The sequence below is a fragment of the Ranitomeya imitator genome, chromosome 4 (assembly GCF_032444005.1).
Source record: "Ranitomeya imitator isolate aRanImi1 chromosome 4, aRanImi1.pri, whole genome shotgun sequence".
NCBI lineage: Eukaryota > Metazoa > Chordata > Amphibia > Anura > Dendrobatidae > Ranitomeya > Ranitomeya imitator.
Window position 1 is genome coordinate 484,361,534 of NC_091285.1, and position 20,668 is coordinate 484,382,201.

Sequence of the window (20,668 nt, forward strand, 5' to 3'; positions counted from 1 at the left end):
CGGTAAACATTGGCTATATAGTTGTGAAAGCTTTACTTGTCCACATAGCGCATATGGACTTTCCCGTGTGTTTGCTGGTGTGCAGCGCACTCTGCAGCTGAGCTCCCTCTACAGGTGGTTAAAAACTAACTTTATTCAAATCGCCCAACCCTTTCCTCATTAAAAATAAAGACATTTAAAAATAAACATATTTGGAATTGCTTCACCGGTAAAAGGCCAGTATATCAAAGTATAAAATGAACTAAGTTGTACGCCGAACAGAAAAAAAGAAAATCGAAACGCCAAAATGAGGTTTTTTTTTTCGATCACTACGCCTCCCTTTAAAGAATTCAATAAACAATCATCAAAACATTGACTGTACCCGAAAAGGTATCAATGAAAATGTCAGCTCACCACGCAATAAAAATATCTCAATAGATTCATCAACAGAAAAATAAAAATGTTACAGGTCTCAGAAAATGGCTACACAAATAGATATAGACTAGATGGTGGCCTGATTCTAACGCATCGGTTATTCTAGAATATGCATGTCCACATAGTATATTGCCCAGCCACGTAGTATATTGCCCAGCCACGTAGTATATTGCCCAGCCATGTAGTATATTGCCCATCCACGTACATATACTCACCCTCCGAAGGCCCCTTGTAGTCCTGTCGCCTGTGTGCGGTGCACACGGCAGCTTCCGGTCCCAGGGTTGGTATGAGCGCAGGACCTGTGATGGCATCGAAGGTCCTTCTCGCATAGCATCTTTGGAACTGGAACCTGCCGCTTGCATTGCCGAGGGCAGCACGCACGTCGGAGGGCGATAATAACTTTTTTTATTATTATTATTATTATTTTTAAAATTAGATCGTTTTACTATTGATGCTGCACATGCAGCATCAATAGTAAAAAGTTGGTCACACAGGGTTAATAGCTGCGTAACCGGAGTGCGTTACACCGCACTCCGGTAACGCTGGCATTAACCCTGTGTGAGGGATGACTGGATTGGGAGTATGGAGCGGGCACTGACTGCGGGGAGGAAAGAGCGGCCATATTGCCGCCGGACTGTGGCCATCGCTGATTGGTCATGGCAATGGTCGTGGGTGTTTTGCCACGACCAATCAGTGACTTGGATTCCATGACAGACAGAGGCCACGACCAATGAATATCCGTGACAGAAAGAAAGACAGAAGGACAGACAGAAATACGGAAGTGACCCTTAGACAATTATATAGTAGATATTGTAGTGCGGCGGTGTTCACTCCATGCGGTAATGAAGCAGTGACCCAGTAAAGTTCAAATCAAATGTCTTTAATGTCCATTAAATACTGACAAATGGAAGTCAATCTGTATCCTTCAGATCGCAGCCGGGGGGTCAAGACAGTTCGTATCTGAGCCCGGTTACCATAGGCGACTGCACCACTGTGTCATGCTGAGGGGCACCAGGCGTTCGCTTCCCTTGGCTCTGTGTTCACTTCACACAAGCTGGATGTTGCAGAGCCATCTGCTCTGCAGCTTGCAAACAAACATTGACACACCCAACCCTTTGCTGCATGGTTTTTAAATTGGATCTGTGCCCATGAGTGAACAGCCCCACTACCCTCGTGTGGTTCACTGCAAAAATAAAATCCAATGCTGAGCTTTCTTAATTCTACCTTGAGCAAATAGCTTGTTCAAGACCAAACTTAACTTTATTTCTGCAATGCAACCACAGCTATGTCTGTGTCTGCAATGCACTCCAGCAGCTCAATCTACGTCTATGCGCATCCTGGGGGATACACACTGACCCTCGCATATAATTTCCTTCACTGCCTCACATATCGCCCCCTCTGTTCAAACTTGTGGGGTTGAACATTTGTCACCATACAGGAAGCCCAGTGACAAGGCATCCGCATTTCCTTGTGATGCGTCCCATCATCATCCACATAGTCTCCTCGGCACAGCGCTCCTGCGCAGGAGTACTTCTCACAGCAAAGTACTGAATTTATGGAGTGCTGCCCTCTTCATTTTTTCCTCTGTCTGGATTTGGGCAAGTATAGAATGCTTTGTTGAGGAGGCGTGCACCCACCTATTGTTGGTATTGTGCTGAATATATATATATATATATATATATATATATATATATATATATATATATATATATATATATATATAATGTATGTATGTGTATGTATATATATACATATACATATATGTGTGTGTGTGTGTGTGCGTGTATATATATATATATATTAGTGTGTGTATATATGTGTATATATATATGTGTGTGTGTGTGTGTGTGTGTGTGTGTGTGTGTGTGTGTGTGTGTGTATATATATATATATATATATATATATATATATATATAGTAGGAAATAAGGAACAGCACAACGCTTGTACTTATCTTCAGGTGCAGGGCCCCAGGCAACCAGTCCAACGATTGCACTAGATTCACAAAGATTCAAAAAAGAGGCAGCACTCCATTGTTAAAGTGAAAAAAAGTGGAAGGTTTTCATCAACCCACATAGCCGGGCGACGTTTCAGCTCCATCTGAGCCTTTTTCAAGCCGTTGAAAACCGTTAAAACCTTTTTTTTTCACTTTAACAATGGAGTGCTGCCTCTTTTTTGAATATATATATATATATATATATATATATATATATATATATATATATATATATATATATATATATATATATATATATATTTATTTTCCTTTTTGACAAATTTCGGAATTCTTGTTTCACAAATAATAAATAAAAATTTGGTATCGCCACAATCATGCTGATTGTGTTGCCAAGTCATGTTTACCATACAATGAAGGCTGTGAAAAGAGAGCCCCATAAAAACATTGGCAAGATTGCATTTTTTTTTTTTTTGTTTTAGCATTTTGTGGTTAAATGAACATTGAAGTTAGCAGTTCAAAATTACAACTTTTCCCACATAAAAACAAGCTTTTATATGCGATGGTGCAAATATTAAAAATCACCCGGTCCTTAAAGGGGTAATGACGGGTGTCCCAGGATGTACCATCTGGGAGGATTCCAAAGAGGGAGGACTAGTATATAGAACCCCCCCCCCCCCCCCCCCCGTCCCTCCACCCCCCCCCCCCCCCCCCCCGTCCCTCCCTCCACCCCCCCCCCCCCCTAAAAAAAAAAAAAAAATTTCCTCTTGTGCAGGGATGGCTGTGAGGTAAGTTGAAAGCAATATGCTAGGGGTAGGGAAGGCTGTGCTTAAATGTATCATATCGAAATGGCCCAATAGCTCAGTGCTGCATTGTATCATCAGGATTGTTCAAGCAAATCTAATTCTTGCATATAGTCTGATGTTTGGGTAAATCCTATGTCACAGGAGTGATGTAGTGTGTTGATAACGAGTACCGGCTAACCATTTTCTTAACTCTAAAATCATTTTTTGTGACAACATAATTGTCAGATTCCTGTGTTATTCAGGAAAAGAATTTGCCAGATGGCACAAACTACTTATTAAACCCCACTTTTACACAATTTGTGTTGGGCTATGTTCACACATTGCGTTTTTTTGCTATGTTTTTTTATGCAAATTTTAAACTGCGTTCTACAGTACGAGTCTGAGATTTCAGAAATCTTATGCACATTGCTTGGTTTTATTTTCCTGACTGATTTGGAAAACTGCAGTTTTTTCACCCATTGGAAACGATGGGTAAGTACAAAAATGCAGGTATCAGGTTTTGATGTGATTTGGGTGTAAAAACCTAAGCAAGTTAAATCTGGCCTTTTTTGAGGCTTTATCAACATGCAAAAGCTCAGCAAAACCTGCTTTTTTGTAAGCAGATTCTTTACTGCCAAGAGATCAGGTTTTGTCTGTAGAAAAAAAACGCACAAAAAATGCAACATGTGAACATAGTCTTAGTCATCGTACTCGAGACCTAACTTTTCACCACACAGCCAATTTGTTGTCTAACCACATGATAGGTCATAACTTAGACTGGTAGGGAGTCCAACCAATGGGCATTCACGGATTACCAAACCCATTTTAATTCCCTTCAGAATGAAGCTCTCCACTCCATTCATTCTTTTTGGGGCGGCTGGAGAAAGTTGAGCCGCAGTTCTCTGCAGCCTTGTAGAGAATGATGAAGCAATAGCTGATCATGTGCATCTCCCCTCCTTCATTCTAAAAGGGATAAAAGTGCCCTGTTCTGACAATCGGTGAGGGTCTCTGCAGTCATAACCCAACTGATTCATAAGTCAACACCTATCCAATGGATTCTTTTCACTAGAAAACCCCTTTAAGTGCCCTAAGCTGGTCCAGTGATTACCTTGATAATGTACATGTTGGATCAATGAGAAATACGTTTCAAGCATGGGTTCTAGAATTGTAGAATGGCGAGTAGGTGATTTCTGAGCATAGTATCCTGTGCAGCCGTGTGGGTCTCATCACTGCACTCACCGTGATGAGTCCTCTCTAAGGGTATGTGCACACGATGCAGATTTAGTGCAGAAAAATCTGCTGCAGTTCTGCACTAAATCTGCATCTCCTGGCAGAATCTGCAGGTGCGTTTTTGATGCGTTTTTTATGCGTTTTTTCAGTGCAGTTTTTGGTGCAGATTTGAAGTGCGTTTTTTGTGTGTTTTTTGTGCGTTTTTTCATGCAGTTTTGTAAGCATTTTTTAAAGCTAAATTAAGGCTACGTTCACACGGTGCGGTTTTTGCTGCGGATCCGCAGCGGATTTGCCGCTGCGGATCCGCAGCCGTTTTCCATGTGGGGTACAGTACAATGTAACCCTATGGAAAACGAAACCCGCTGTGCCGACGATCCTGATTTTCCCCGGAAAAACCGCGCGAAAACGCTGCGGAAAAAAAGAAGTACCATGTCAATTCTTTCTGCGGATTCCGCTGCGGGTTTCCGACTGCACCAATAGGAAAGTGCAGTTGGAAACCCGCAGAGGAATCCGCAGAAGAAAACGCAGGAAAATCCGCAGTGCAAAATGCAATGATTTTGCACTGCGGATTTTCCAAAAAAGGACCTGAAAAATCCGCAGGAAAATCAGGATCGTGTGAACGTAGCCTAATAAAGTTAAAAAAAAAAAAAAGCCTAGCCATAACCCTACCCCTAACCCTAGCCATAACCCTAGCCCTAACCCTAACCCTAGCCATAACCCTAGCCCTAACCCTAGTGGGGAAAAAAAAAAAAAAAAAAATTCTTTAATTTTTTTTATTGTTCCTACCTATGGGGGTGACAAAGGGGGGGGGGTCATTTACAATTTTTTTATTTTGATCACTGAGATAGTTTATATCTCAGTGATCAAAATGCACTTTGGAACGAATCTGCCGGCCGGCAGATTCGGCGGGCGCACTGCGCATGCGCCCGCCATTTTGGAAGATGGCGGCGCCCAGGGAGAAGACGGACGGACCCCGGGAGGAAGGAACGGTAAGCATGATGAGGTGGGGGGGGAGCGCGGGGGTGGGGGGGTGGATCGGATCACGGGGGGGTGATTGGAGCACGGGGGTGAGCGGACAAGAGCACGGGGGGACTCCATTTTCACTACACTCCGCCCACACACTTCCTCCACATCACTGACGTCACTTCCGTCTGCTGCGGTTTTGACACCCAAATCCGCATAAAATCTGCAGATGGTTATTACATCTGCAGTTTTTATGCGGATTTGACCCACAAAATGGGAGCCTATGGGTGCAGAAACGCTGCAGAACTGCACAAAAGAAGTGACATGCACTTCTTTGAAATCTGCAGCGTTTCTGCACGGATTTTTCTGCACCATGTGCACAGCTTTTTTTTTTTTCTATTGATTTTCATTGAATTGTCACTCACAGTGCAGTTCTGCAGCGTTTCTGCTGCAGAAAAAAACGCTGCAGAACTGCACTAAATCTGCATCGTGTGCACATACCCTAAAGGTGACCATACTCATTACATGAATTTTGAACATACTTGCTAAAGTCGGTGAGATCAGCCAACTAAAGGGTGCTCTCTACTTTCAAAGAAGGGGTGGGCATTTTCAATTTGATCGTGAAATGGTGAAAAGTTCTTGATATTACAATGATCATTTTTATTTCTATATCACCACAGCACTTTACAATTCAGAGGGGACATGTACAAACAAGACATTACAGAGTAACGCATAATGAGGTCCCTGCTCACAAGGTTACAATCTGTTAGCAAATAGGGGTGACCCAAAATGTGCCATCAATATAATAAGGGTATTCAAATAATGCTGCATGAAATAGCCATCCGTCACTATCTGTACAAGTTCAGATACAAAGTGCTACTGAGTGCATGGAGGTTATGAGAACAAATGATAGAAGTGTCCAGATTGTGAAGAAAAGTTACGATGGGAGAACACAGAATAGTTAGATTAGTGTGGTGAGGTGATAGGCCAGTCTAATGAAATGTGTTTTTTAGAGCACACTTAAACTGTGCATACTGGGAATTAATTAAATTGTCTACCGTAGTGCATTCCAGAGAACTGGTGCAGCACGACAGAAGTTTTGGAGATGTGAGTGAAAAGTTCGGATTGTAAGAGATTACAGTGTTAAGTCATTGGTGGAAGAAAGAACACGGGTTAGGTGGTAAACAGAGCAGAGGGAACAGATGTAGGGCAGTGCAGAACTGTGAAGAGTTTTTTGGGTGAGAGTGATAAGTTTTTCCATCTGCTACTGAGTACAATATAATCAGTCCAATGGCTGGCACAGTGTGGAGGCATCAGTGTAGTGACTGGACAGAAATATTACTCTGGCTGTTGCATTCAGTATAGATTGGAGATGGGGGTGTTTAGTAAGAAGGAGAATGATTAGTGCAAATAAGGTAAGGTAAGGTTGAATTCTTGGAATGTTTTTATATAGGGAATAAAGGAAAGATCCAACTCAAATATAACCCCAAGACAGAGTGTGTTGCTTGGGAACTGTAGTTGAGCCACTCACAGAAATACTATCAGGTTTAAGTAGATTAGAAGAAGGAGGAAACGCAACTAAAGTTTTTGATTCAGTTTCAGATAGAGGAAGGACATAATGTTAGAGATAACGGACAAGACAATCACTGGTATTATGTAATAATGCAGAATTGCTGGCCGGAGACACTGTATAATTTGTCATTAGCATAGGGATGAAACTGAAAACGAAATCTGTTGATTTGTCCAGGAGGGGTGGTGTATAGAGAGTAGAAGGGGACTGAACCCTGAGGAACCCCAACAATAAGGGGAAAGTAGGGGAAGAAGAGCCATCAATTGATACACTGAAGGGACGAGCAGAATGGTAAGAGGAGAGCCAAGAGAGAATGGTGTCCTTGAGACAGCGGAGCATAGTGAGGAGGAGTTGGTGGGCAATAGGGTCAAATACTGCAGAAAGATGCAGGAGAATCAGCAGGGAGTAGTGACCATTAGATTTATCTGTAAGTAGAGTGTTAGAGACTTTAGTAAGGCTTCTTTTACACTTCCGTCGGTACGGGGCGGTCACAAAGCGTTGGCGCGACGTACCGACGGACAGTGGTGATTTTTTGCACAATGTGCGCAGCGGACACAGTGTTTCGACTCGTCCGCTGCCCATTGTGAAGTCCCAGGGAGGAGGGGGGGAGTTCCAGCCGCGCCTGTATTGTTCAAAATGCAGGACTCGACGTATGAAAAAGCGTTCCCTTGAATGTTTTTTCGCTTCGACGGTCCGCCAAATACCGACGCATCCAGTGCACGACGTATGGAACGTGTGTGTCCATACATCGTGATGCTTCGGTAAAACACGTCTATGGAGAAAAAACGCATCCTGCGGGCAACTTTGCAGGATGCGTTCTTTCTCCAAAACGACGCATTGCGACGAAGGCCAAATGATGGAAGTGTGAAAGAAGCCTAAGGGCCGTTTCTGTAGAGTGTAAAGGGTTAAGAAGAGTTATCTGAGATGGCGGATTAGATACAGAGCAGACCAAGCATACAGAAGTTACAGTGGCTTGGTGAAGTATTCACCCCTTGGCTTTTTACCTATTTTATTACATTACAACCTGTGTTTTAAATACTTTTGTAATCCGTTTTGTGTGTGATGCATCTGCACTAAATAGTCTGCCAGTGAAGCGACAAAAATATAGGCATAAATTAAATTTATGGGATCAAATAACTAAAAATTGGCATGTGCATATGTATTCATCCCTTTCTCCTTCGCCTCATTGGGGGACACAGCCCGTGGGTGTATACTGCTTCCACTAGGAGGCTGACACTAAGTGCTACAAAGAAAGTTAGCTCCTCTGCAGTGTACACCCTCCTGCTGGCTCCCAGAGAACCAGTTCTTGCTTAATGTCCGTAGGAGGCACACGGACGGGTCTGCTATTCACACCAAAAACTCATTTTATTTTTACATTTTTTATTTTATTTTTTACAATGGATGAAGGGGCGATGGATCCTTTCAAGGCTCTGATCTCCCCGGACCATCAATAGGCGAGCACAGAGAGTGTCGCTTCTCCGTATCCTCTTTTGTGACGTGGGATGCCACGCCTGAGCTGATTCTTAGGGGCAACGGGTCCCTTCAAGGACACAGATCTCCCCACACCTTTAACGGATGAGCACATGGAGCGTCGCCTCCATGTAACCTCTTCCGCAGCCAGGCCTGTTAGCGGACATTCAGCCCTGTCTCCTCCTAGGAGATTAACCCCTTGGATGTACAGAGGCCCGCCTCGTGGTGTCAGAGCAGCCCCCACTGCACCACCACTGTTAAAGCGGATGATACAAGGAGGCGGACGGTCCCTCTCCACCTCCCTTCTAAAGGGATGGTGGATTGAGGGTTTTCCCCCCTATCCCTGCACTGTCCAAACCAGCAGTAGCACAGGAAGACCTGCAGCAAGCTGCCCTACCTGCCACCCGGCGGCCTCTCCGGGTAAGTGCCAGGGCTGGAGGGCTCCTTTCAGACGACCTGGGGCAGCGCTGGGTAAGGGGGACCAAATCTCATGGCGGGGGCACACATGAAGCCCCTAAAAATTTCTGGTGCAAGCAATTACCTTATTAAGTCACATGCTTAGATTGCACACAGGTGTTCGTCCTGTCAAAGTGTCACGTGGTCTGTCAGTATATACACACTTTTTCTGAACAGCCACAGAGGCTGCAACACCATAGCAAGAGGCACCACTAACCAAACACCATGAAGACTAAAGAGATCTCCAGACGTGTCAGGGACAAAGTTGTTGAGAAGTACAAGTCAGGGTTGGGTTATTTAAAAAAAAAATAAAAAATCCCAATCTCTGATTGCACCATCAAATCCATTATCATCAAATGGAAAGAACACGGTACCAAGACTTACCTGCTAAGAGAAGGCTGCCCACCAAAACTCAGCCCGGGCAAGGAAGGCATTACTCAGAGAGGCAACACAGAATCCAAAGATAACCCTGAAGTGGCTGCAGAATTTCCAAGCAGAGACTGGAGTATCTGTCCATATGACCACAATAAGCCGTACACTCCATAGAGGTGACCTCTATGGCAGAGCATGCAGAAAAAAAGCTTTACCTATAATTTTTGTGTGTAAGACTCATTTTGAGTTTGTCAAAAGACATGTGGGACACTCCCCACATGTATGGAGGAAGGTGCTGTGGTCAGATGAGACAAAAATTAGTAAATGCTGCAAACTGGTAAACGCTATGTCTGGCATCAAGCCAACACAGCTCATCATCCCAAGAGTACCATCCACACAGTGAAACATGGAGGTGGCAGCATCATTCTTTGGGTCTATTGTTTGGCAGCAGGGACAGGGAAAATGGTCCGAGTCGAGGGGAAAATGGATGGTGCAAAATACAGGGATATTCTTGAGCAAAACCTGTTTGTCAGCGTGAGACTGGGATGGAGGTTCACCTTCCAACAAGACAATGACCCAAAGAATACTGCTAAAGCAACACTCGAGTGGTTTAAGGGGAAACGTGTAAATGTTTTTGAGTGGCTTAGCCAAAGCCCCGACCTTCATCCAATTGAGAATCTGTAGTCAGACTTGAAGATTGCTGTTGATCAGAGGAAAATAAATAAACTTGAAGGAGCTGGGGTAGTTTTGCTTGAGTAATGGGCAAAAATCCCAGTGGCAAGATTTGGAAAGCTCATAGAGACTTATTCAAAGCAACTTGCAGCTGTAATTGCCACAAAAGGAGGCTCTGCAAAATACTGACTTCAGGGGGGTGAATAGTTATACACTTTTCAGTTGTCCTATTTGTTGATTTGCGTAAAATAAATAAACAAATTTTCACAGTTGTAGGCATGTTCTTTACATGAACTGATGCAAAACACAAAGGGTATGTGCACACGATGCAGATTTAGTGCAGAACTGCAGCAGTTTTTTCTGCAGCAGAAACGCTGCAGAACTGCACTGTGATTTACAGTACAATGTAAATCAATGTGAAAAAAAAAAGGTGTGCACATGGTGCAGAAAAATCTGCGCAGAAACGCTGCAGATTTCAAAGAAGTGCATGTCCCTTCTTTTGTGCAGTTCTGCAGCGTTTCTGCACCCCTCCATAATAGAAATCCATTGGTAAAATCTGCACAAAAAACACACAAAAAACGCACCTGCGGATTCTGCCAGGAGATGCAGATTTAGTGCAGATTTTATGCAGAAAATTCTGCACCAAATCTGCATCATGTGCACACAGCCAAAAACTGCCAGGTGGGTGAATACTTTCACAAGCCACTGTAAAGAGGAGATTAGAGATAGGTCTGTAGTTAGCAGAGCAGTTCTAGTCAAGGGATAGTTGTTTTTTTTTAATTAACTGGGTTATGACAGCATGTTTGAATGAAGAGGGTAAGATACCAGAAGAAAGAGTGGTTAAATATTTTAGTTAGGTAGGTAGTGACAGCTGAGGACTGGAGGTGAGGGGGGGTAGGGTCACTGGTGCAGGTAGTAGGGTGAGAAGAAGCGAGGAGCATGGTAACAACTTTTTCTTATGTGATTGGTTCAAAGATGGAAACTGAACTTTATGAATTGTGGGAGAGAAGATGATTCATGCAATTACTAGATTGGGAAAACATTTCCTGCCTGATATTAAAAAAAAAAATTACAAAAAATTGGTCATAAGTGGCCAGATTGTCAGCACTGAGGTTGGCGATGGAGTGCTGCACTTTAGGACTGAGGAGAGAGCGAAAAGTGTCAGTCATTTTGGATTGTTAGTGATGTGATGAAGTAGGCTTGTTTGGCAAGATAAAGGGAAAAGCTAAAGCGATATATTTTGAGCACATACTTATAATGGATGAATTCAAAACGTGAAAAAAGATATTCTCCACACACATTCGGCACACCTAGAACACTGCTGGAAAAAACGTGTTTGCAGCATGTGCCAGGGTTGCCGTCCCCTGTGCCGGGTTTTCCTGTGTGTGTAGGGGGTGCAGTTTCATCAAGGGCACTTTTTCAGAGGCTTGTAATGATTCAAAGCGGAGTTGGAACATGAGAGGGAGGAGATTGGGGCCAGTAGTGACTGCACATTATTCACACGTCGCTGGGCATTGATGGCACGTGGATTTCTGGATATGTGATATGTAGGGATGTCCTGAGTGGAGCAACTAATTTTGACAGTGAAGGAAAGAAGGTTGTGGTCAGATAGCGTATGAGGGGAGTTGTGAAATCATACACTGGGCAAAAACTGAAGAAGATGAGGTCCAGTGTATTCCCATCTTCATGTGTAGGAGAGCTGGTAAGTAGTGAAAGACCTAGTTAAGAAATGGGACGCAACATGAGTGGAAGATGTAGAGAGTGGCTTTTTGTCTTACATAGAGCATTTGTATGGGAAGCTACTGATAAATAGCTTTTACTGCTTTTCTTGCAATACCAATATTTCAGAATTTGGTACAAGAAATATCAGTTTAATTGCTTCTATATTTACAGGATGTTTTTGAACAGCTTACAGAAGACCTAGAAGAGAGAGAAGATATGGTCCTGTCTCTTGAAGATGTGATGGACAAAATAACCAAAGAAAACCACATACTTAAACAGAAAGAGAATGACCTAAAGGTGCTTACTATATTGCCATGTTTTACAACTCGAAAAAGCTAAGGTTAACTAAGTACCATATATACTCAAGTATAAGCCGACCGAGTATAAGCCAAGACCCCTAATTTTGCCACAGAAAACTGGGAAAACTTATTGACTCGAGTATAAGCCTAGGCTGAAAAATGCAGCAGCTCCTGGTAAATTTCAAAAATAAAAATAGGTACCAATAAAAGTAAAATTTATTGAGATATCAGTAGGTTGTGTTTTTGAATATCCATATTGAATCAGCAGCCCCATATAATGCTCCATACAGTTCATGATGGGCCCTATAAGATGCTCCATACAAAATACGCCCCATATAATGCTCCATACAGTTTGATGGGCCCCATAAGATGCTCCATACAAAATACACCCCATATAATGCTCCATACAGTTTATGATGGGCCCCATAAGATGCTCCATACAGTATGATGGGCCATATAAGATTTTCCATACAGTTCATGATGGGCCCCATAAGATGCTCCATATAATGCTGCACAAAGGTTAATAATGGCCCCATAAGATGCTCCATAGACAAATTTGCCCTATACAGTACTGCATAAAGGTTAAAAAGGGCCCCATAAGATGCTCCATAGAGACATTTGCCCCATATAATGCTGCACAAATGTTGATTATGGCCCCATAAGATGCTCCATAAAGATATTTGCCCCATATAATGCTGCACAAATGTTGATTATGGCCCCATAAGATGCTCCATAAAGATATTTGCCCCATATAATGCTGCACAAACATTATGGCCCCATAAGATGCTCCATAAAGATATTTGCCCCATATAATGCTGCACAAATGTTGATTATGGTCCGATAAGATGCTCCATAGACATTTGCCCCATACAATGCTGCACAAACGTTGATTATGGCCCCATAAGATGCTCCATAAAGATATTTGCCCCATATAATTCTGCACAAATGTTGATTATGGCCCAATAAGATGCTCCATAGAGATATTTGCCCCCCCTATAACGCTGCACAAACATTGATTATTGCCCCATAAGATGCTCCATAGAGAGATTTGCCCCATATAGTGCTGCGCAAACGTTGAATATGGCCCCATAAGATGCTCCATAAAGATATTTGCCCCATATGCTGTAGCTGCGATTGAAAGAAAAAAGGACATAGTCCCCTCTAGTCACTCAGGCACTTGCAATATTCACCTGTCCTCGTTCCGACGCCGCTGTGTCTTCTGCGTCCTCTGCACTAACGTTCAGGCAGAGGGTGCGGACTAACCACGTCACCGCACCCTCTGACCTGAGCATCACTGCAGAGGACGCGGAAGACGGAGCGGCGCCGGAACGAGGACAGGTGAATATCGTGCAGTTCTCCCCTCCCCATTATACTCACCTGCTCCCGGCGCAGTCCCTGGTTCTCCGGGCGCTGACAGCTTCTTCCAGCGTTGAGCGGTCACATGGTACCGCTCATTACAGTAATGAATATGCGGCTCCACCCCTATGGGAGTGGAGTCACGTCCATATGCATTACTGTAATGACCGGTACCATGTGAACGCTCAACGCTGGAAGAAGCTGTCAGCGCCCGGAGACCATAAGAGATGCAGGGACCGTGCCAGGAGCCAGGTGAGTATGTCACAGCCGCCGCTCCTCCGACCCCCTCCCCCCTGGGACAGTGACTCGAGTAAAAGCCGAGAGGGGCACTTTCAGCCTAAAAAAATGGGCTGGAAATCTCGGCTTATACTCTAGTATATACAGTATTTTTTTTTTTTTTTGTTCATGTGGCTTATGGAGCACATTATATAATATACAAAAAAGGTTGCATTCTATCGTGCCAAAGTATGTCTAATATGAAATACATGAAATATGAATAGCAAAATGACTTTTGAACATTAGGAAAATATTTGAGAGACGCTTTGCACAAAATTTTATCAAATAGTGTGAGCCCATCAACCATCGTCAAGGTGGTCTCATTAAAACTGATGGGTCCCTGACCTCCCTGTCCAAATGTGAACACTTACCCCAGGCCAATGTCTGTATGCCTGGGTGAATGTGGACACCTCTGTCAGCAAAACCTACATATGGGTTGGCCGTAACAAAGTGTGATTTGATGTACGGTAATTAAAAACCACATGGTGACGGGAGGAGTGCTCAGTCAGTAAGCTAACATAGAAATGACAGAAAAACGTTTTTCTGTCATTATGGAGCACATTAGTTTGAGGAAGATCAGATGGTTCCATAACTATAGAAGACTTATAATAAAACACTTAAATGTATTAATACATTAAATTATTTCACACAATCTACTTCTTGCAATTCAGTGACTTTCTGAATTTGATGAGTTTATGGGAGAGATGCTGTGAAGAATTCTGAATGTATAATAAACCCCAGACATTGGATGCTTGAGGCCAATTGTTAAAGGGAACCTGTCACCCGATGGTGAGGTAAGCTCACCGTCATCAGGGGCTTATCTACAGCATTCTGTAATGCTGTAGATAAGCCGCCGATTTTACCTGAAAGGGGAGAAAAAGACGTTAGATTATACTCACCCAGGGGCGGTCCTGCTCCGATGGGTGTCTCAGGTCCGAAACAGCGCTTTCCATCTTCATTCCATGACGTCCTCTTCTGGTATTCACGCCGCGGCTCTGAAGTAGGCGTACTTTGTCTGCCCTGTTGAGGGCAGAGCAAAGTACTACAGTGCGCAGGCACCGGAAAGGTCAGAGAGGCCTGGCGCCTGCGCAGTGCAGTACTTTGCTCTGCCCTCAACAGGGCAAAGTACGCCTGAGCCGGAGCTGCGGCATGAAGACCAGAAGAGGACGTCATGGAATGAAGATAGGAGGCGCCGGAGTGGACCTGAGACACCCATTTGACCGGACTGCAGCGGGACCGCCCCTGGGAGAGTATAATCTAACCTCTTTCTCCTCTTTCAGATTACATCGGGGGCTTATCTACAGCATTCCAGAATGCTGTAGATAAGCCCCTGATGGTGAGCTTACCTCACCATCGATTTTGGGGGTGACAGGTTCCCTTTAAAGGGAGCCTGTCAGCAGGATTGTGCTCAGTAACCTACACATGGCATTATTATACTGATTAAAATGATACCTGGGTGATGAAAGGTGTCTTGTGGTTGTTGAACTCAAAACTGAAAATGAATATATATATATATATATATATATATATATATATATATATATATATATATATATATATATATCTATATCTCTGGGGGGGGGGGGGGGGGAAACCTTCTGGAGGCAGCCGCCGGCCATGGCACCTGCGCTGCAGCCTGATTGCTCGTGTACTGTGTATATAATTCATTTGTTTGCTGTTCTCCTGATATTCATAAAAAATGTTTGAAAATGGTGCCTGCGCAGTAGCAGCTATAGATGGTAGTGATCTCCGATAGCTGCTACTGCGCAGGTGCCGCCATCTTGGAGGAGGAAATAGTTTTTTTTTCTCTAGCAAGCTGGCGCCTGCTCAGTAGCAGCTATCGGATTACTGATGGCTGCTACTGCGCAATTTTCAAATGGATTGTTTTTTCTTTAAATATCAGAACAGCAAACAAATGAATTATATACACAGTGCACATGCGATCATGCATATCAGAAGCCATACTAGTGAACAGCTAAGCAGAGCACCACATGACAACCCCCCACATGCCGCCCCGGAGCACGAGCATATCATTAACTCAAAACTACAAGTAAAGATTAAACCACAAGATGGATTTCATCACCCAGGTATCAGTGTAATCAGTATAACGGCGCCGATCTGACATTGTCTGTAGGTTCCTGTGCACAATCCTGCTGACAGGTTCCCTTTAAGCCAGCCTGGTTTTCAGAGGAGGCTCAGATCTAGATGTAAATTACTCTGGATGACACCGCATCAGGACTGTCAGAAGCTTAAGTTATGCTTCTTCCCTGCGGAGACTATGCAGAATATTTATTTTATATGTATGGTTGTTAACAATGGGAATGCTGACTGGAAACCCCTGGTTCTTTCAGATTAAACATACTGGTACTTGATGGGCTTAAAGTTGTATAACAAATCTGATCAGGTCTAGCACACTTACCAAAATGGTCATAAACCCATATCAGAACAAAAGGCCTCAAATAAGCTCTACTGAGCACAAACTGTATTTTGTATGTGAAATATGTAGCAAACAAATAGTTCAACATACAGTTGTGCGTAATAGTGCAGGCATGCTAGATGCACAATCCATTTTACTGAATTAAATGAATGGCCATACTCCTCCCAACATGGCCTTTTTGGGGTGCCTGCATAAACTCCCCCTGATAAACAGAGATTTAGTGCTACAGGAAGTCACTTTGGCTGGGTCAAATCTGAGGCCACAATTGCAGAACTTTTATTTTAAGTCTTTTAATTAATAACATCCTCCATTATTACAATGGTCTGTATAAAAAAAAGACTATAGTCACATTGTGCTGGGGGTGGCAGGCGATCACGTTACATGTTCAGGGTACCTTATTTAGGAGACATCTGAGACGAGATGGTATCCATTTTAAAGACCGTACAAATATGGTGCGTTTATTACACTCCATGCTTGTCTGAAAAGGTCTTTGACTGGATTTAGATGTCAGAACAGATGGTATCATTCATGTTGAAAGCCATTGCCTCCACCTCCCCACCTTCATGGTGGTGTCTCCATTCACCCTTTGCGTTATCTCCAAGTCATCTGACTTGATCTATTAGACTATAGCGCTGTTTAGTCTTTAACCTGGATTGGCCACACTGGTTTGGTTGCATCAGCCACTTGTAAAGCCTTTTTATTACTGGATCTAGGGTCTGACTGGACACTCTCCTGTTTTTTTACCAGATTGCTTGAACAAATGTAGTTGTTTTCTCTGCATTGAAGAGATTTAAGTTTTTAACCATCTTCTTCCACTGATGTGTTCTAGAGCATCTCTCTTAGAAAGTCTTCCTTCTTCCCATAGCTGTGGTGGCAATGAAGCCAATATTATATTAACCCAATGTATGGAGCGGGCTCAGAAGCTGCACCTGCACAATATTTGGAAGCTATTGCACAGCTGGCATTTCATGCAACAGCAGCAATTTCAGCTAGGCCCTGATTGCTGAGGTTAACCCTGTCCATCTCTGATATCGGCATAGGAGGTGCACATTCCTGAGGTTCTTTGCGTTAGGGGAGGAGAGGGAAGAAACAAAAACACTGAAACTTAAAAATTGGTCTGATGGGAACAGGTTAATTTCACTAGAATACTAAAATATAATTAGTTAGGAAAGTTATAGAAGTCCACTTAATTTTCCACTGGACCCTAGCTATAAATTAATGGGGAGGGGTGTTATTAAAAGCTGTTCACTTTTTGTCATCAGAGCTGACACAGCATTATGGCGTCACTAATAAGACAGCTGCAGGGGCATAACTACCACGGTCTCAGCAGTCGCCACTGCGACCGGGCCTGGGGTAGTCAGGGGCCCGGCAGGTCAGATGCATGCAGACATCAGCAAAAAGTTCAAAACTGTTGCCGTGCAGGTGATTCCTCCCGCACTGCAACAGACAGACCTGCCCTCCACCTGACCTGCCGGACGCACACATCAACTCAGCAGCCGACAGTTCAGGTGTTAGAAAGGAAGAGCTAACATACATAGTAACATAGTTAGTAAGGCCGAAAAAAGACATTTGTCCATCCAGTTCAGCCTATATTCCATCATAATAAATCCCCAGATCTACGTCCTTCTACAGAACCTAATAATTGTATGATACAATATTGTTCTGCTCCAGGAAGACATCCAGGCCTCTCTTGAACCCCTCGACTGAGTTCGCCATCACCACCTCCTCAGGCAAGCAATTTCAGATTCTCACTGCCCTAACAGTAAAGAATCCTCTTCTATGTTGGTGGAAAAACCTTCTCTCCTCCAGACGCAAAGAATGCCCCCTTGTGCCCGTCACCTTCCTTGGTATAAACAGATCCTCAGCGAGATATTTGTATTGTCCCCTTATATACTTATACATGGTTATTAGATCGCCCCTCAGTCGTCTTTTTTCTAGACTAAATAATCCTAATTTCGCTAATCTATCTGGGTATTGTAGTTCTCCCATCCCCTTTATTAATTTTGTTGCCCTCCTTTGTACTCTCTCTAGTTCCATTATATCCTTCCTGAGCACCGGTGCCCAAAACTGGACACAGTACTCCATGTGCGGTCTAACTAGGGATTTGTACAGAGGCAGTATAATGCTCTCATCATGTGTATCCAGACCTCTTTTAATGCACCCCATGATCCTGTTTGCCTGAAGGACCTGTGGTGATGTAATCATTATCATAGGTCCTTCACCATTTATCAGCTCTGCCTCCTGATCACATGACGATGACGTCACCACAGGTCCTTCAGCTCTCAGCAGCAGCTTAGTCCTGGTTGTGTGCAGCTCGTGTTCTCTGGAATTAGCCAGCAGCAGATTTCCGGTTCCGGTGAGATGTGTATTCAGATGGGGCAGGATCATGGGCAGGATGTGGATTTGGGTGGAAAATATTTTGGCAGGGGTGGCCCATTTGAAAGTTCGCACTGGGGCCCATAACTTTGTAGTTACGCCACTGGACAGCTGTGATAACTGCATATGTTTCTTTATAAATCTATAAATTTAAAATTATAAATCTAAATTTGTAATGAAGTAATCCATTTTTGTTTGATTATTTCAGCTAGAGACAAATGACCTAGCAACCAGCCTGAAAACTGAGGTACAAAATAAAAACCTTGCACTGGAAAACCAACATCTAAGGGAATCCTTAGAGAAAGAGGAACAAGCTTTATATTCTCTGAAAAAGGAGCTCCGGAAACTACGAGAGCAGATCAGAAACCTTGATGAGAAGGGAAAGAACGAGATCATACTGGTAGAGAATCAGAAGCTAAAAGAACATCTGAAGGAGGAAAGGCAAAAGATTCGTGATTTCCGAACACAGAAGGAGAACCTTTTAACTGAAGCCCAGCTATTAAAAAAAGAGTTGGATAATGAGCGGACAATTACTGACTCTTTAAGAGTAGAACTTGAGGAAATAAGTAAGAGATCTACAGCCTCCTTCAAAAATGACCATGAGATAGAAAACTTGAAGGACCGTCTTTCCGAGTTAGAAAGAAAGCTCAATTTTGAACAACAGAGATCAGATTTGTGGGAAAGACTTTATATTGAAACCAAGGAACAAAATGATAAACTTGAAGCCGGAAAATCAAAAGGTAAAACCAAAGCAAAGGATACATTCTTTACTTCTGTGAAAGATACCTTTGATGCCATGAAGAATTCTACCAAGGATTTTGTAAGACATCACAAGGAAAAGATCAAACAAGCAAAAGAAGCCGTGAAGGAGAATTTGAAGAAGTTCTCAGATTCTGTAAAAAATACTTTCAGGCACTTTAAAGACACCACTAGAGGTATGTTTGATAAAAACCGCAATAGGAAACATGGAGAAAGGAGGAGGGAAGAAACGAAGGGAGCTCGAACAGTGCGCCGCGAGTACAAGCCTGATACTGAGAGGATGTATCCTAAGAAGGCAACAGCCAGTCACCATGAATATGAAGATCCACAAGACCAAAGCCAGAAACAGTTTGAAGGTACAGCGAGCTGGAAATCCAATGATGAGACTATTAAGCATTACCCCAATAAAAAGGGCTGCTCTGGAGTTTACGACTGCGCTCACCAGGAGTCCATCAGCCTCTTCAACAAAGTTTTGGACCCTGTGAGAGTAGAAGAGTTCAATGACTTGATGCAAGTATATTTACAGGAGCAAGTAGACAATTTCCAACACTGGGAAGAACTAGAACAGTTCATCAATAGATTTTTTCTAAATGGAGTTTTCATTCATGATCAGATGCTTTTCACCGATTTTGTGAGAAATGTTGAGGATTATCTTGAAGACATTAAGGAGTATCAGTCGAGCACTGGTGCGGTCTTTGAAGATCTGGACGAGTTTGTGTACAGACATTATTTTGGGAATACTTATTCAGCACCACATGGACCAAGGTTGGTAGACGTGTCAACATTTCATTGTTGGTTCTTTTATTGTCAGACCTATTATTTGCAAAGTTATTGCACATAGCTTATATGACTACACAATTTTTGGGGAGCTTGGGATATGTGGTTTCAAACTTTCATTTTGAACACAGTTGCAATTAGATTGAATTTCGCGTGTAACAGCAACAAAACTATACAAATTACAATTGGCAATATTTTAAGAGGAACTAAAACCTAAGAAAGGTAAATCAGTACATGTAATTGGAAGATCAGATACAATCCCATTCTAAATGTGTGTGCCAAGATGACTGCGGTGAGACATGCAGCATCCATGGCAAGCAGCCGATTTTGCCATTTGAAGCCCAGGTAGATGGTATTTTGGAGATTGTGTTATATGGTTACTATTTAGATAAATATCCACCTAATATAAAGTGCATTTAAAATTTTTAGAAAGACAGTTTCAAGCTGCTCTCTATTTTAGCTGCGAAGGAAAGGTGAATGCATTTTTTTTAAGCTACAGCAATCAATCTCTTTTGCAGAATGTACACAGATTTATTGCAGATTTTCCCCCTTTGATAACCGTGAAGATAATTAAAAAATCGTATCCGCAGGTAATGTGTTGTGGATAACCTGTGGTGAAGTTCAACGGTGCAAAGAATATTCTAAAAGCTAAACGCTTCCCTGGTTCCACGTCAGTCGGCATGCTTTGACTAGTCAGCTCTGCAGCTGGTTGAGAAGAGAGCTGCAAAGGATCAGGGACGTTTTATAGGTGTATTCTGGTTTTGAAAAACACCTGTCCCCAG

General features: G+C 43.0%; 1 protein-coding gene across 2 annotated transcripts in view; it reads left to right on the plus strand.

The window, feature by feature from the left end:
• CCPG1 (cell cycle progression 1) overlaps positions 1-20,668 on the plus strand; it is an 86,632-nt gene that overhangs the window by 64,873 nt on the left and 1,091 nt on the right. Inside the window, exons 8-9 of one of the 2 annotated variants that reach the window (XM_069765953.1) lie at positions 11,778-11,903; positions 18,559-19,874. In XM_069765953.1, coding sequence (XP_069622054.1) covers positions 11,778-11,903; positions 18,559-19,874 — 1,442 coding nt within the window. The remainder of the gene's footprint in view (positions 1-11,777; positions 11,904-18,558; positions 19,875-20,668) is intronic. The other variant, XM_069765954.1, reaches the window with a different exon arrangement.